This window comes from Diuraphis noxia, unplaced genomic scaffold (assembly GCF_037042655.1).
Source record: "Diuraphis noxia isolate RWA-SAM2 unplaced genomic scaffold, SU_Dnox_SAM2 contig0002, whole genome shotgun sequence".
Lineage (NCBI taxonomy): Eukaryota > Metazoa > Arthropoda > Insecta > Hemiptera > Aphididae > Diuraphis > Diuraphis noxia.
In genome coordinates this window covers 33,771,191-33,790,491 of record NW_028301712.1, presented here as the reverse complement: position 1 = coordinate 33,790,491, position 19,301 = coordinate 33,771,191, and the positions used below count along the sequence as shown (strand labels likewise).

Here is a 19,301-nt window from a genome sequence, read left to right as displayed (position 1 = left end):
AAATTTGAATTCAATGATAAATGTTCTGTAAGCCCATATGACAGAGGACAGAGGCGTTTAAGTATATTTTACGATATAATTAAGTTGATATTAAAGTTATTTATTTTATTAGTATCTACTGCCTACTTTATACACTATGCATAGGGTTGCCAGATTTTAAAAACACCAAACTTGGACATCAATATGAATAACCTTTTTTTTTCGTATAATTTGTTTATTATTATGTTCAATTGTAATTGTTGAGGTATCATAGTTTAATACTAGAAGCTAATAAAAATAGTAAAAACCTTTTTTTGTATAATTATATGGGAATTAATAATATCCCATATTTTAGTTGAAAAATGTATTAATCAATATATTTTTTTACACAAACTACATTTACTGCATTTACATTTATTAACAATTGTTGGTAATAACCTAATGTTCATACTTTTTGGTTGAATGAATTGTTTTCCATACAGCTGTATTACTTTTAATTTTTCAATAAAATTCATTACAAATTAAACCCGAGTTCTATGTATAATACTATTCTATGTTCTATTATTAAACAAAATAATATTAAAGTTATTTTCTCTTGTCTTTCATAAATCGGGACAAAATGAATGACCGGCCGGGACATGCTGTTAAAACTAAGACTGTCACGGTCAAACCGAAATGAATGACAAGCCTTACTATACAGTTCCTAGGTTAAATCAATTTTTGCTGATAAATAAATCATTTGAAAATACAAAAAAAATAAAATTAATATTCTTCGTTTAAGTATCTTATATTATCCAAATTTAACTTTATAAATTTCTTTAAAAAATTGTGTCAATAAGTAATTTTTTATAGATTTTTAGATTATTGCTTATGAGGAACTTTTTTAGCTTTTTGACCAAGCGAAATCGACATTTATAGGAAAAAAAAAATTAAAAAATCAATATTTATTTTATAAGTAACAATATATAGTGCTCCTGCGAGAATTTACTCAGTGCGATATCTACTGAGATACTAAATTTATTATAAATCTGTTTTTTTTATCAGATTCACATAGACAAGGGCTAGATGGATTTTATTTTTTAATTAAATTAAATTTTTTGATAAAAAAAAAGTTAAAAAATTTATATTTTTTATTTTTGAAAAAAAAGACATGTATTTTATAGCGTTTATTTTTCTGAAAATGTTGACCTTTCAACATTTTATTTTCATAGATCACAAGATTTTTAATAATTTTTTTAGTTTACTAATAAAACAACAAAAAACTGGTTTTTATCAGAGTGCCGAGTCCCCCTCAACAGCTAATGGGTATATCCTTACGGGACACCCTGTATATATGTAGAGCTCAAGTGTCAATATATTTTGAAAATGTCAAGTGAATATAATTATCTGTTCATGATTTTGTTAAATACAGGTTTTGCAAAACATTATAGTTTTTCCAACTTATTCAAAAAGTGCTAAGTATTTAAAATATTAAATCTTTCAAAGTTCCAACCAGATCCAATTTGCTATCAGATAATATCCCAAAATGTCGATGATTGACACAAAAATAAAACATACATAATTGTAAAATCTGAGGTAAAATCAATACTTTCATAGGTTCACTCAGAATCAAAATATTACAACTAAAGCTATAGAATAGATTGAAAACAAATATATTATGTCCCATCAATTAATAATAAAAGTTGATTGTAATACACGTGACAACGCCTATGCTTTAAAATTTTTAAACAAACACAACTTCAATATATATATATTAGAGTAACCCCATGTAGGCATATTAAATTAAATTTGTTACTATTATAAAATATAAATGAACTTCTTCATAAAAATAAAAATAAACTACCATTACAAATAAATAAAAATACCAATATAATTCTTTAATAATTTTTTATGTATTTTCAAAATATAAAAACAACATAATAATTAACAATATGTAAAAAAAAATGTAATTATAAGTTATGACTATATAAAAAAAGAAATATTTGTATATACATTGTACAGAAATAGTCATACTTAAATCAACCATATAAAGTATCTAATCAGTCTAAAATAAATCAAAATTATGATTAGTTTTTAATACTTAGAAAAAGTATAACAACTTCAACCTAAAAATTATTGGCAGTTAAAAAGTGTTATACTAAAACAAAATACTAAAATTTTCCATAAAATCTACTTCGGTTTGTGATGATAAGTTTGTTCTGAAAAAAAAAAGAAAAGATATATTATTAATTAAATTAACATAAAAATAATTATATTTCATAATGCTGATAAAATAATATATCAGATATTTGCAAACAATATTACGGAAACATTATATAGTTTATATCTATCTCATAGTAATAAATAATTTAAAAGCTAACTTTAACTGTTAAAAGTAACACTGAATTTAATCAGTGTTGGCATAGGTTGGCACTCATTTTTGGTCATGAAAGTGTAAATAGGTTTTTGGTTAAGTATATGATGTTAAAAAACAAAAATCGAAATTTAATTATAAACAAAATACCAAAATTTGGCGTCAATAACATTGATTTTAGGTGATTTTTTTGGTGTTGCTCAGATTTGCAGTCTACAATCATTTATGTAGATTCCATATACAAGCAGCAATAAAAAAAAAAAAAAAAAACAATTAAAGATTTAATTGGTCTAAATATAATTTGCTATAGGATACACTTATGTATTTTCCACCTATATTTATTATTAGGGATTAAAATATAAAATCATTGATTATGATTATACAACAGTATGATATAGTTATAGTGTATTTGATAAATATGTTAGTAACCTAACAGCTATCTATTTTTCATGATCTGGATAATTATTAGTATTATCCAATCAAAAGATTTTCATTTGATCGTTGCCTATATTGACAAAAATTAATTAAGAATTTTTTTTTGCTAATACACAAATATTAGGTATATGACTTGATATTTTTTTTTAAATTTGCTTATTTATTTACAGTAATAAATTTTGACATTTCGTAATATAGGCGTATAATAGGTGTATGATTTTTTTTTGCTAATATACAAATGATTCTAATATTTTAATATTATTTGAATTTGTTTATTTATTTATGTACTGCATACTATTATTACTGCACATTAAAGGTACATATACTATACCAAGGTCTTAATAATATATAGACCTTATATTTGAGCAGAAAAATGTCAGTAAACCGTATATCAGAGCAGCACCATTTTTTCCAGTACTTTGTAAGTTAACTGATATTATAACTTAAAATCATCCTTACCACTGGGTTTTCTTTTGTAGACTTCTCCAAACCGTGACATATATTTTCTGATATACTCGGCAACTTTATCTTTTGTACTATCACTTATTTTTAATTTGTCCACCTTTTTTAATTGTAACTCTTTCAACAACACATTTTCGTTAATCTGCAAAAAAAAAAATGAAGTTTTTCCATAAATAACTTTAAAATTAATATTTTTAATTACTTTTTTGGCAAGATATTTAAAATCTTCATCATTTCTTATACGCCCTTGTTGGCATGTTTTTTTAGCATATGATCCTAAAGTCTTTACTATTACAGTAGCCATTGAATGATAATAGTCAATAACTTTCTTCATTTCTTTTCTGTTATCAGGAATGAGTTTTAAAACATCTACAGATAAAGACATCATGCTTATAGGTATCTTATGATTTCTTTGACTACGTAATCGTTCTAATTCAGTTGACTTGTCTCGTAAACTAATGCGCCTATTTCTTGATGCTTTGAATTTTGCAACAATAGGTGTTATGATTTGATCATTAGTTGTATTGAGACCAGGAATTAGAGAATCATCATCACCTTGAATAGCAGAAGAAGAAGGCTGAAAAATAGATTTAGGTTCATTTTGTATTTTAAATGGATGACACTTCATAAAAGGTTTTTGTTTCATAATATTTTGATTCAAATTAATTGGTCTTACTTCTGAGTGTGGCAAATTTGGTGATGTCTCACCTTCTATCCAGAATGTGACTCTTTTTTCTTTAGGTTTTTTTAAATAGTCGTCCACATTCATACTACTTTGTCTCTTTAATGCTGATTTTGTCGTATTAACAAGACAATTTTTCAAAGCTAAACGATGTATACTACCCTTACGCATTAAATTACGTTTAGTAGCTGGTATTTCGTCACGGTTTATTTTTAAACCTTTCAGTTTAATTCCCCATTGTCGTTTTATAACAGCCAAAAAACCATCTTGAGTTTTTACATGACCAACTATTTTTTTTAAGATTTTTGGTTTCATATTCTTATACAATTCAATTTCTTTTTCAGTTTCACCATATGTGATTATATTAGAGTTGAGATTTTTCGAAATAAACTTTTTTGGTACTAAGTTTTCATTTTCAGTTCTTAATACCTTTTTCAACAAAGAACTAAATATGGCATTTGCAAATTTATTATCTTTAGATACTTTAATAGTTTTAGGAATTGGCATCAGATCTTCACTTAATGTGTTAGATGTCACACCACTTTCTTCATTGATGAAAACAATTCTTTTATTTTTATCACAAACAGACTTCAACTTTATATCAGATGAGGGTACCTTTTCAAGTTTTGTATTATCATTTTTATGTTTTAAGTTCTTAATTGTAATTAATTTTGATGGCTGGTTTTTAAAAGAATTACTAATAACTTTAATTCTTGCTAATAGATCTGCACCAGATTGTATAGCTCTTGTACAAGATTTTTTGGAATGTTCCATTTCTGTATCAACAGTTTGCATTTTATCTTGATTATAATGCTTACGTAAACTGTTATTGATCAAATTAAATACATTAGTTTCTGCTAATTTAAGCAGATGTTTTGTTGGAGATAGATCAGATGATTCAATATTTTGATATATAGGTTTGTTGTTTGATGTAATCTGATTTTGCAGTTGTGTTTGAAATGGTTGATTAGATGCCAGTGGTGGAGGAGTATAATAAAATGTTGGTTGATTAACTAAATGATAATCAGAGAAAACTTGAGACTGTGTATAAGAATACTGTGGAAATTGAATAAATGGTTGTTGTACTGCTTGTGGTGGCATGTAATTGAAACAAGGATCTGGCATACTATATTTGATTATTGAATCTGAAACAGATCATTTTAATAACATTAATGAGCATGATAACATAAAAATTTGTTAAATATTAAACACATATATAAATCCCACAAGGATTTAATAATTTATTAATCAAATATATGGTATGTATAATACAGGGTAAACTATTTAAATAAATATACAAGTTAGTAATGTTTACATTACTTTGATCTATATGCATTGCTTCTGACATAGAATCCCATCTGGGTTTTTCACTGATTCCATGATTATTATTTAATGGTGAATTATTACAATTATTGAAATTTATTGACTGGTGTTGATGTAAATAATTTTCATCAGGTTTGTGTTTTATTACTCCCTCGACTTTTTCATACCAATTATCCACCACTTTTTTCCTAAACCTAAATCTGAAAAAGTTAGTAAAGGCAAAAAATAAATTGTTACTAAAATAGTGTTTACATTTTTTGGTGTTCTTGATCCACTTTATATTGATATTCTTTTCTCAACTTTATACGATCAGAAGATAAAGTTTGTAGATTCCGTACTTTATTCACATATTTATTTGAATATCTAAACCTAACAAGTATTATAAACATTTTAATCTGAGACTAAATTATTTTATTTAGTATTTAATTATTAATTACGTTTTTCGATCCAAAGTTGCGTCCATAGGAGATTGATAACAATTGTCTATAAGTTTAATTGAATTTATATCACTAGTTGGTTTAGGTTGATCTACTTTTTTGGGTATTTTAAACACCATCTTCAATACAATCCACTTTTTCCACAAAGCTCTAGACTTTTCCACAAGACTATTTTTTATTTCATTATCATTTGGCAATAAGCTATTAATTTCTTGACAGTGATTTTTAATTTCTGAAGCAGGATACTCTAAACTAAAAAATACCATAATTAATGTGTTATTATAATTTTAAAAGTATTTAAATAAACTATTAAGTTGATAACATTTTATTGTATTCTGATAAATATTTCAAAGTTAAAGTAGAGCTATTTAAAAAATATTTTATTTTAAGGTATCATGTTTGAAATTACAGTGGAACCTCAATAACTCGAGTCAGCTGGGGGAAAAAAAATTTGAGTTATCGAAAATTCGGTTCTTAAAGGTTCCACTATATATACATAAATATATTATATTTTAGTAAGCATTTAATAAAATCAAGTAAAAAAGTAGTTTAAGAATATAAACCAGAAATTATTAACATATTCATAACAATTATACAATTAACAGTTTAATATTATTAATAAGAAATAAACATAAATACAATTTTAAGAAAAGCCAAATTGTATAATAATATTTTTTTCCACATATCTGGAGAGAATTAATGTTTTTCTCATGCTATGCAGATGACACAAAAAATGATAGCCAACAGTCCAAAATATTAAAATACATCATAAATATTGCAGATTATGTTATCACATATCTTTGCAAATTTTACCAAGTATTAAAATTCAGTGTATATTAAAAAATGAGATTTTAATTAAATAATGACTTAGGTATGTTTGATATGATCCAAACATTTCAAAAATGAAAAATATTTAATTGGGACATAATGAACAAGAATTTAAAATATTTTCCATATTTAAAAAAATTTAGGATGGGATTTGAAATTTATGAAAATCTTATAATCAACTTTTTCCAAGAAACCTTAAATATTAAGAAACATATAAGAGTTTTACACATGATTAACTTAGTTTAAAGAATTTGAGAAAACCACGATGTTAATTATTTATCCGGAAACCTTATTAATTGAAAAAATCAACTTGAGTGTTTATATCACTTAATATAAATGATTTTGAAAATTTGAAATGCGTCTTGTTGATCAACAGTTGAATCATATAAAAATAAATATTTGTTAAACTAAGAGGTGAATTGGAAAACTTTAAGCATGATTGAACAGTTAAGAATAGAGAAAACAACAAAAAGGAAGTGTGGAAAGCTATTTCCTAAAATTATTTTACTCTAAAGAAAGTACACTTTCTCTAAGGGAGTCACTCTTGTTGGAAATTAATTTTCAGTATAAAATCTGAGTTGAAAAATCAACCAACAGAAGAAGTGGTATCATATTATGTAAAGTTACTTATATAAATGAATTGATAACAAGTGTGCAACAGAAATAACTGCATTGCAATTCATTAAGCTGTAAGGTATTGCTATTTATGTTAAATACAATTTGTTTGTTGGTTAACTATATGAATAAAAATAGCTACTTTAAATATTTATAATAATTCACTGGCACACAGGGAATAATAATAATAAAAAAAATTTAATTTAATTTCAGCACTTAAAGTCAGTAACATTTATCATCCCTGTGATATTATGATTTGAGAAATTATAAACATCTAAATAAGGTTTTATGTTTTTAAAAAGGATTAGTTTCAACTTGAACCTCTAGTTCTATCCAATAGTACCCGATGTAAAAAAAAAATAAATTTCTCACGGAATATTCCAATAAGTACAATATTATTGAATGCAAGAAAAAATCCCCTCAAATTAATTAAAATTAATATTTGATTTTTGAAACCTTTCAATTTTAGTTTTGACATCTTGTGGTATTTTAGCCCATTCAGCAACAACATCTAATACTTTAGATTTCGTGATTGTATTTCTATTTGAAATTGGTAGTTCAGCTAAGATTTCTAAAATCTGAAAGTTTTAAAAATTAATTTAAAAATTGGAAACATATTTGTAATTATTAGATTAAGTAAATTAACCATCAATTTGAATGATTCATTTTCATTTGAAGTCATCCAGTTATGAATAATACTAAGTCCACTGAAGTCCATGAATAGTCTTTTGTTCATATCATGTTCTCGTATAAATGTTAACACATGTAAACGACTGACGCTGTCTGTAATGTGTACCATAAGTCTATTCAAATTCAATGTTGCCATTTCTTGATCAGCTTTTAAGCCAGTTTTTAATTTGGCAATTTCTGTTAATTGTCTTCCCAACTATTAAAAAATTTAATTAATTACATATCACTAAAATTAGAAACCTTTATGTACAATTAAATGTAAAGTAATTACAAGTAGTAAAATTATGTATAATTATGTAAGTTGGCAAATTTTTAAGTCAAACATAGTAGCTGCTAGTGGTAAGTATTGTTGTAAGTATGGGAATTTAGTTTCTTATGGAAGTCTAATAAATATTATTAACTCTACAACTTAGAAACTCACCTTTGTGAGTAGGGGTTACAATTCATTCACGGCAGTCCATATCCTTCATAAAAGGCGACCAAAATGGATTTAATAATGGGCAGCAGCATTGTAAATATTAAAAAAAGATTTATCTACCCTTGAATAACTGCCCTTAGTAATAAAAGGTACTACTGTGATACAAAAGGCAAAGGGAAAGCATTGCATACATTTTTTCAAACACCAATAAAGCAAATAAAGCAATAAAGATCAAACATAAGAATGATAGAAAAACAGATGAGAGGATTCAGAACTTGACGTTTTAAGATCTTTTTTACCAAAATATTCCATGCAAATCAGCATTAAAGAATGAATACTCTGATAAATGTTACAAAATAGTTATTAAAAATTAGTGAAGCTATAGATGAACATAAAATATGGGTGTATCGATAAATTAACAGATTTAGGACACCAAACGTGGCTAACATAATAGTTAGAATGCTACAACCAGATAGTCCTGTAAATTTCTGCCTATTTCACACAGGCTATTTAGATAAGATAAATAGTAGTATAATTATACAGCTATTTAACAAAGCAATGCATAAATTGTGTCCAAATAATGTAAAATATTGTCATATTTTACTTTTAATATCTAACGCGGCTCATTGTATGAAGAAATATAGGTTGTTCAATTCAAACTTTATACTCTAATACTATTTATTTAACTTATTTAACTTATTTGGCTTATGTATATCATGTATAAAAAATGTATAATAGATTATAAAAATGTAGACCAGTTAATTATTAAAATTAAAAAGATATTTAAAAAATTTCCTAAGAAAATTGTAATTCTGAAACAAAAATGTCCAGGATAACCAAATCTAACATATGAGGCAACTACATGTTGGAGTACATAGATTAATGATGTAAAATAATATTGTACACATTTCAATGAACTGAAATCTACAGTTGTAGGCATCAAAGAAGATTCTGAAAACACAAGAGTGGCAAAAAGATTTTTGAAAAAAAAATTAACTATATATTAATTGGAGAAACAACAAACAATAGTGATTTAATAAGTAGTAATTTTAATTTAGATAATTATTTATGTATGAAACATGTTCCAATACTAGTTTGATTTAGAAAGATAGTTTTCTATGTACAAAAATATTTTGAGCCCAAACCGTTAATGTTTTACTGAAAACAGATTATCTAAGTACATAAAAAATTTTTTTTTTTAATATGAAATGATTCAATAAACTGAAATCTATTAAATCTTTTTAACTGATTTTTTGCCTTTTTTCACATTTTAAATGCTTTGTTTATTGAAATAATTGATAAGGTTGCTTGTAAAGTTGTAAAGGAAAAGGGTAAATAAAATTACAGTGAAACTTAGACATAACAAAATCGCATGGTAAACAAAAAAATTTGCAATATAAAGAAATTTGTTAAATAGAATTTTAGTATGATTGATTGAATCTCATGGTTCTAGAAAATAGTTCACTAAACAAAAATTGTCATTAAACGGACATCTGTTAAATTAATCATTATTGTATTAATGGAGGGGAGGCTTACTTGGCTTATTTTTGTCATACAAAATATATGATAAAGCAATAAAAGCATATTTACTGATTATATAACATAGTCTAAGAATAGTCAAACATTTTTATCCCTTTGCCTTTCAAAAAAGCTAAATAAGCCACTGGACAGTAAATCCACGAAAAATTAATTTTAAAATAGTTGTGTAAATAAAACAATAAATAATACCTCTCTCAATTTATTTTCATCATTAAAAGCAGTCCTCTTTTCCAAGTTTCTTTTCTTTTTTCTATTTTCCTCAGGTTTTGGTACAAAAACATTTTCATTAGCACTTTCACTATCCTCAGAACTATTATGGTCAGCAATTTGAGATGATTTATTGATGTATCCACGACATTTTGATGAACCACAATAACAAATTTGAGCACCATCTCTGAAAATGTAAAGAATTTTTTGGAATAAGTATAAATACACAAGGTTTAAATATATAATGATTTTTACCCAAAGATTTGAAAACTATAATCAAATGTAATTTCTTCGCCTTTTTCAATATGCCGAGTACTAAAGAAACCAATACGCGACTGACCCAATACATGCCACTAAAATAAAAATTTGTGTTTTAAAAAACCCAAAAATTATACATGGATACAATTTACTGTCTGTAGTTAGTGAACACTATAAATGTATACATACATATCATCTAGGTAATTCTTATATTTATACATATAATGGTGGATACAAAAACAATATTTACGTTATAAAAATAACAAGCTAAATGATAATTTCATTGTGTTAAAGAGATTTAACTTATATTTAAGTGTTGGTATTTTTTTTTTTTACTGTGTCTATAAAATGTCTAAAAATAATTTAACATGTTTAGATTTCAAGGAAAAAAAAAGCGAGTAAGTGGATATCGCCCTGCTGTACAGTAGGTTACATGTGGGTTACTGTAATGGATGGAATTAAATTTGAATCCAATGATATTTTATCATTGTATTTAAAAAACGATTCTGAGCGGAGACAGTTTATCTGTTTAGGATATGTCATAGATATAAAATTTTTTTAAATAAATTGTGAATTTTCGTGATTTTTACGTATGTTGTCAAAATTAAAATTTGAATGTTTGTAAAAAAAAAATTATGACTATGTATTTCTTTTATAATACAACTGCTATTGTAAAAATATTTTAGGAGCCTTGTATTAAATGTTCAAATCTTAGATTAAAAAGAAAAACTTTTATGAATTTTAATCTAAGATAATTTGAACATTGCCGTAATTTTTACGTATATAGTCAAAATTTGAAATTTAAATGCCTATAAAAAAAATCGAGCATATGTATTTTTAATATTTTTCAACTGCTATTGTTACAATATGTAAGAAGCCTTTTATTAAATGTTCAAGCTTTTCTACCCAACAAAAATTATTTTATCAATATTAATAGAAAAAAAAACTAAAAAAGTTAAAATGTTTTATTTTGACATTAAAATGTCAGTAAACAGCTCAAAACAAATCAAAATATTTTGAAAATTGTATCAAATATAGAAAATGCCTATATAAGCATTCAATGAAAATTTCAAGTACCTGCGGTCATTTTTTTTAGAGTTACACCAAAATAAGAAAATCAACAATAAATGTGAAATCCAGTGAAAATCCAATGTTGTAAAAATATAAATTTCGCTCATAAAAATTTTCTGGTGGACATTTTTTTGTGATAAAAATTGACAAACTTGTAAGGAATCTTGAGTTAAATTTTCAAATCTTAGATTTAAAAGAAAATTTTCTATGAATTTTTAGCTTAAAATAATTTGTGAATTTTCGTCATTTTTACGTATTTTGTCAAAATTCAAACTTTGAATGCTTATTAAAAAAAATTGTGACAATGAATTTATTTTATTTTTCAATTGCTATTGTAACCATATGTTAGGAATCTTATATTAAAATTTCAAGCTTTCTATCCAAAAAATACATTTTTATTGATATTAATTTAAAAAAAAACTAATAATGATCGAAAATTGCATATACCTAAGAATAGTTCAACTTAAGTCAACATTTTTTGAAAATTGCATGGTGGATAGATTATACTTATATCAACATTCGGTGAGAATTTCATGTATCTATGGTCATTTATTTTAAAGTTACATCAAAAATCATAATACATTTTGTCGAAAACTGATTGTGCGTAAAAATTACCGCTTTTCTCTTAAATTTTAGTTTTTTTATTGTTATTATTTAGAAAAATATTCAATGTATATAACCCCTCTCCCCCAAACTAGATTCACTTTCTGATAGAAGGAGGTACTGATGTTAAAAATTGAAGCTTTTTTACTGCCCCAAATGTGATGACAGACACAAAAAATAAAAATAAAAACACACATCATGGTAAAATCAATACATTCATCGCTCCGCTTAGAATCTAATATGGCAAGTAAGTAATAGATATTGGTACAAAATAAAAAGATAAAAAATATTGTATGAGTTTAAAAACTTACTTTTTCACCAACTGAATTTGGATCACAGCTATGGTTAATAAACCTAGTCACATTTCCTTTAGAAGTGGAATCAATAATTTCATCCGGATTTAATTGAACCATATAATTTAGGTTTTTATATTCTTTTTTTGTTAGACGATTACACATTTCGTTATAATCAATAACTTCACCAACATACTCACTAATTAAAACACCTCTAAAAAAGATAAAATGTACAGGTAATAGTGTTTATAATATAAAATACTAAATTATAAAAATATTTATTTTTCTATTTAAATTAAAAAAAATATTTGTATACTTGGGAATATCTTCAACAGCACAAATTCCATAACCTTTATTTTCAGTTTTTATAATGTTAGTTTTCTTGAATTGTTTGTTTTGAAATTGTTTATTAGTACAATATCTTTTAAGAGAACAACCTAGCCCACTAAAAAAATTGTAAAACATAAAAATATTTATTATATGTAAAGAAAAAATAAAGTATAACAAATTGAATTATTACCATTCAACTTTAAGCAGTCGATTGAGACACCTATCATCACAGCCTGTATTTCCTTCAATTATATCTTCTTTAGATAATGTACACTCACAATAATCGTTTATATCACCAGATATAACCCTATGAATATAATACAGCATGATTTAAAAAAAATCAAGTCAAACTTGGGCAACTCAAAGTTAAAAAGATCAACAAAAAAGTTCAAGTCATCAAAAAATTTGAGTAATCTAATAAACCAAACATACAAAATTAGGTTTAAGGACTGTGGAAAAAGTTTGAGGTATAGATAATTTAGAACAAACCCCCTTTTACTGTAATTATTATATGGCTCAATACAAAATATATTATACCAGAATGTGTTGTCATTGTCTTACAAACATATAACATATCAAATTTTATGTTGAAATAATCCGTTTGACTGTTATTTTTTATGTGTGTGTCAATTATTCTATTATTAAATAACTCAATTACCGAGGATTCCACAAAAGAATTTTTTATATTTATATTTTAAAGCAAGTTATAAAAATTTCAAAATTGTTTAAATGCCTAAAATTTGCTTTAAAATTGATATATAAAAAATACAAAGCCATATAAAATCTTATCTTTGAACTTGATAATGTATAATTTTATTCTAATATAATTAAAAGGATTATTTTAAGAGGACAGCATAACCTCATGTATTGTCTCCATCTTAAACACATATGATGTAGCACTTTTTTGTTCACCAGTTTTCATAGCACACAGTTAGTTTTGATATTAGAGTGAATTGAAAATACCAAAAATAAAATTTAAAATCAAGATTATTATCAAGGGCCCCCATGCAAGTTTTCATTGATATCATAGTTTTGAAGTTATGACTTTGTTAAAACTATATACACATCTTAAAATGAACATAAATTGCTTAAAACAATATATCAATAAAACCCTGAGTTAATTTTACCTTTAAATTTTATAATAGGTCAATTTACTTTCAAGTCAAAACTAACAGTGCGCTGTTGAAACTGTTAAATAAAAATTTGCTGTGGTTCACGTGTAAGAAAAAAGACAACATATGCTGTTATAACATACACTTAAATGTATAAATTGTTATAATGAGTGTTGGTAAGATGGAGACAACATTTAATGGTTTAAACATCATATCTAATATAAAAACTGAGTTATTATACCGTTGTTTCAGCTTACGTAACATAGGAATCTCAGATGGTGGATAAGATTTCAAAGCTTGCCTGAAAAAAAAAAGTGATGAATAAGGTTTTGAATTAAATGGTAATAACTTCAATCAAAAATGAATACACAGATACAAAGATGATATTAAACAGGCCTTGATTTAGTATGAAATGTTAAATATTTTTTAGTGGCATATTTGCTTTCTAGAATGTTTCTTTTTTTTTAAGAAACTTCGCCAAAAAATAACTGTTTTAAAGAACCATTAAGATTCAATTTCTATTCTAGAGAAATGAAACATATAGTGCATTTACATTATATTTTATGGAAAAACAAATACATTTTCTTAAAATTATTATTTTAAACTTATTTCTATCTGCCTATCATGAATTAATAATTTCACTTTGTATTACATATCAAAAGTTAACAGTCAAATGCTTTTTAAAATAAGGATTAAGTAAAAATTAAATTAATTAATAAAAACAAATATGCATGTACAAAATTTAAAAATATTATAACAATATCATTAAATAGATCTTATAGTATTTTTATACAGCCACATGTACAGTGCAATTTGCATCATTTAATATCGTTCCATAAGCTAAATGACACAAATTAGCATTATGATAAAATCATTTACTTTTTGTGATAGACTATATATTAAATATAAGTATATTTCATACATTTGTGTAAGTAATTCTTATATAATATTACAATTGAATTATACTATGAACAAATATAAAATGCAGGGAGTGTTCTTAAATTTTTAATTATAACTGTGTATTAGGTACTTACCTACTAGGTCTGTATACATTTTCGTCAACTAATGTAAAATTAGTAGCTTTTAATTTTTCATCAAATTCTATATCGTTATTTCTTGCTTCAAGTAATTGATTTTTGTGTTCTTTGTAAATTTCATCAGCTACCTGATTATAATTAACTTCTGGAACTTTTATATCATTAAGTATTTCCATATTATTATTTTTAGTTTTAATTCTTTTTGACTGCCGCCTTTTTTTTTTGGGAGACTTTTTTTCAGGTTTTTGTAATTTAAAACTATCAATCACAGGATCTTTTAAATTATTTAAACTTTCAACACTTTTATAGCGTTTAAATGAATGATGAGTTTTTTTCAATATGGAATCACAACTTTTGGAACGAATTCCTCGGAGTTTATGAATGGGATTAAATTTTAAATTTTCTGATTTTGATAAAAAAGATTCAGGTATCACTAAATTACTATTTTGATATTTTTCATTATATTGGTTTCCATCCATATTCGACTCATCAAATTGCTTATGCTTATTTAAATTTTCTGCAGATATTTTATTTAGTTCTGTAATATTTAATAATTTATTACTCAAACCAATAAAATCTCTACAGTTCAAATCACAGTCATTTAAGGAATATGATTGTTGGGAAGTATTTTTATCTGTTATATTCTCTTTTTGAACTAATTTGTTATCTTCAATTAATAGCTTCTTATTTAAATTTAAATATTTAATATCATTAGAAAGATTATAATATTCATCTTTTTCTAACAATCTGATATTATCCTTTACATCTTTTGTAAATGAGAACTTAAACTTCCATGGTAAAGAGGCTCGACGAACAGGCTTTAATGGAAATTTATCAATAATTTCACTCATATTATTAATACCCTTTGATTGAAAAATTGAAATAGTATTCCAATCTACTGAAGTATGTCTTCTAATGATGTTAGATTCTTGTGATAAATTGTATTTACATGTGTCTTCCTGGTCATTATCAGATGTATAAGAAAATTGTTTCATTTTATGTCCTTTTTCATCAAAATTTTTGGAAGAGATTTTTTTTTTTTTATTTGACTGTCTAAAGTTTGTTCTATTACTGGTAATCCTACGAGATTTTCTTAATTCCAAAGAGTTAAATTCAGAATTATAATCAGTACTATCATTTAAATCACTTGATGAAACATCTGTTACAGTATCAGACATATCTAATGAAGACTGTGATTCTTCCATCATCATTTCTATTTGACAAGATTGTGTCCACCGTGATTTGACTTTTACAGGCTTTTGATAATCCACTGGAGGACTACTAGAAGACATTTTATGCTGAGTTTATTTACAAAAAAATGTATAATTTAGTTTCGTTTTTAAATTGATTGTTTGATTTTGTATTGAATAGTCCATCTGTCAAAAAAAAAAAATATATATATTTTATTTTACAAGATCAATATAATATTACAAAAAAGTAATAACACAGTTGATTTTTCTATTATTTTAAATACCCCCAAAATATGTGGATGATGACTATGATGACTACTCTATTCCAGGTTAAAAGTATACTGCATGTAGACTAAGCCGTCAAATATCATTGGATCCAGGGCCGGTGTTAGATGTGAGCAACCTGGATCTATGTTCAGTGTGCTTGTTGAAAGGGGTTGCCGCCTTAATCATATAATGTTAAAACTAAAAAAATTTTAATATTCAATCCATTCTATTGAATATTATTTTTTATGGTAGGTCATTGAGATAGATAATATATTAATATATACTAGAGCGCAAGATCACCATTCTTGCAATGATAAAAAAAAATGAGCCGTCCCGAATTCCGCTTCTCCCCCTTAATTAGATTTCCATCTTTAATTATTTCCAAAAAAATTGACCATAGAAATTTTGTAGAGTTTATTTTTCTGAAAATATTGAGGTTTCAAAATTTTATTTTCATTGAATTCCTATTTTTAATTTGTTTTTAGTTTCCGGCAAAATTGCGAATTATTTAACACCGTAATGTTATCAAACACGTGACCTGTTGCGCCACGCGCATTCCCATACAACCAGCCGAATACTTTCCGTGTTCCTAAGAGTTATAATCATATTTTATTTCTTCAAAACTAGAAAAAATATTAAAAATCAGGAAATTAATGAAAATAATTTTAAAAAAAAATATTTTTTACAAAAACATTAAAATAAATTTAAAAATGAAATAATTGTAGTTATTTTCCCTGTAAATCTTATTATAAAACCAGAATTTTGATATCTCCATTATTTCGAGAGATATGGCAATGGGTAAATCCTCGTGGAACACCCTGTATCTATACACAAATAGGTAATCTAAAAACTATTAGGGAGAATATATGATTGATATTTTGAGTTATATTTCTGGATATATTTTTAGAAGTTTGATGAAAAAATTTTTGTGCCGATATGTTGATAAAATATCATCAATCTAATAATAATAACTATACAGCCGTTACTTTTGTGAATGATTATTAATGCTTCAAATTTCTTTTGAAGCATTAAGAAAAAGCTTTTCAAATGTTGTGGTCAAGGAAAGTCAATTACATAAAAATATAGCGTACAATAATGTCAAATATACTAGAAAATAAAAATTTGTTTACCAAAACATATAAACTAATTAATAGACAATATTTCAATATGAAAGCTTAGATAAATATAACCCTACTCTGAAAGAGGAATTTAAAAGTGATTTTTCTATTGTTTTATGGATACAAATATCTATATAACTTCAATAGTCATGTTTTGAACAGTTGGAAGCTCATAAAAATACATGGAGATTCTTATATAATATTTCTGATTTACATGGACACGATTTTTTGGTAAAACATTGTATGGTTTACAAAATATACTTATACATGATACACGAGAAAGAATATATTAAAACTCTATTATCAAGATGTATCTTCTTTAAAAGCAGTATTGGAATATATGTTACACTTAGTACATCCAATCTATTTACGAACACCTGGATATCCTTAAGAATTGTATTAACTATTCCTGCCACTATTATAAAAATGTTTATATTAAAGTTTAAAGTGTTAATTTTTTAGTTAAAACTAATATGAAAAAAAAAATTAATAATTAGAATAGGTATGATGTGAATTTTTTTTAAATAAAATAATACAATAAGAATAAGGGAATAAGGCAATAAGGGATTTCTAAATATGATTTGTTGATGTAGGTAAAGACATACTCAAATTATGGCACTTACATAAAATAGCTACTATTTATAAGGACAGGCGCATATTTATTTAGTTGCTCTGGGCACCAATAACTCTAAGGCTGGCACTGAATTTGGACCCCTTAGGATTGTTATCATTGGTGTCTGTTGTTGCTCAACATCACATTGCTCGTTTATTCTGCTACCATAAATATGCCATTGGGGAAGCACAGACATGACCAATTGAGAATCTACTACCTATAAACCCTTTAAAACATTTTGAATATATTAAGAGCTAGGACTGTCAAAGTAAACAGATGATTATTTGTATTAGTGCAGACTAGTTACACAAGGTGCACTTGGCGTTAGCTAACGAAAAGCCTTTGAATTGAAGAATCTACTGGCTCTCACATACCAGAATTATCACTACTATAATACTATACAATTATATTATGTATAAGGCCTAATGCTCAAATGTTTTGGTCTGCTGAAGTTTTTATATTTTTATTTTTATTGGTAGATTAAATAAAAAAATATTATATTCAAATTAAATGTATACATGACCTAACCTAAACTTAACTATCAAGGTAAGACTTAGTAAAACATTTCATGCAAGTGTCTGTAGTGGGATATTCGAAACCTAATTAATTATAATAATAATATTGTACCATAAATTTAGCATAATATAATCAAACATAAAATACAATTATATCTCACAATTAAAAGGTGCATTCTATGTCCATATTGTGGGTATGAATATGAACAACAGTTGATTCTGAAATAATACAGATCACAGATGGTCAGTTAGGATTCTATCAGTAAATTTAATAGAATATTACCAAATACTCACAAGTAATTATGTCTAAGATAGTAACAAATCCACATTCTAGTTTAGGAGACATCAGAGAATGAGAAATAATGTAATATTACTTGCTTGACGCACTTTCTCTTTTGAAATTCGAATAAACTATGCAAAATATCGGAAGTAGTAAAATCGAAAACGGCTCAAGCGAAAACACAACAAGCTTGCAAGCAGTGCTTTAATCTTATTTCTATACTCTCGGCGAGTGCCGCTCAACAGTCAACGCTATGCGATCACGAAGACACGAAAGAAAGAAGACGCTTATCAGTTATCACAGAAATGATTAATCATAATATTTTAAAAGGACATACCTATAACTGCTTTAACCACCTTGTTTAAGACCAAGGTTTATAGATAATGTATTATATAATATGAATAATATGATAATATCTATTATGACCGTTTCAACCTTACTTTACTGACAAAGTGACAAGACGTGATAAGTAGCAACCATAAACCTTATACTTTTATGTTCTACGAAGTTTATTCAATACAAGGACGTGGATTGATTGATTGATTATAGAATGATTATAATAATAATTATAGATTGATTCAATCATAGATAATTAAGAATCTTTATTATCTATGGATTCAATACCTTCGTTGAGCAAACAAAAAAA

The 19,301-nt window shown here is 25.5% G+C and overlaps 2 protein-coding genes across 9 annotated transcripts in view; one reads left to right on the top strand and one right to left on the bottom strand.

Annotated features, from left to right (window-relative positions):
* The window catches only part of LOC149058366 (uncharacterized), a 476,835-nt gene that overhangs the window by 178,364 nt on the left and 279,170 nt on the right, over positions 1-19,301 (top strand). The gene's annotated exons all lie outside the window — the stretch shown is intronic.
* LOC107165146 (uncharacterized) lies at positions 1,853-18,964 on the bottom strand. 6 transcript variants are annotated; one of them, XM_089220724.1, is made up of 18 exons: positions 18,670-18,956; positions 18,537-18,594; positions 16,147-16,327; positions 14,670-16,048; positions 13,877-13,936; positions 12,714-12,830; positions 12,510-12,638; positions 12,212-12,407; positions 10,224-10,321; positions 9,951-10,155; positions 7,761-8,000; positions 7,571-7,692; positions 5,672-5,923; positions 5,487-5,603; positions 5,232-5,428; positions 3,432-5,056; positions 3,227-3,371; positions 1,853-2,177 (listed from the first exon to the last, which is right to left on the bottom strand). In XM_089220724.1, exons 4-18 carry the CDS (start codon positions 15,962-15,964, stop codon positions 2,149-2,151), a joined length of 4,827 nt encoding a protein of 1,608 aa, XP_089076850.1. In that variant the 5' UTR covers positions 15,965-16,048; positions 16,147-16,327; positions 18,537-18,594; positions 18,670-18,956; the 3' UTR covers positions 1,853-2,148. The 6 variants fall into 6 exon arrangements, with proteins under 6 accessions (XP_089076850.1, XP_089076851.1, XP_089076853.1 ...); XM_089220725.1 differs by having other exon boundaries at positions 16,147-16,306; XM_089220727.1 differs by lacking the exon at positions 16,147-16,327 and having other exon boundaries at positions 3,432-3,806; positions 3,906-5,056; positions 18,670-18,954.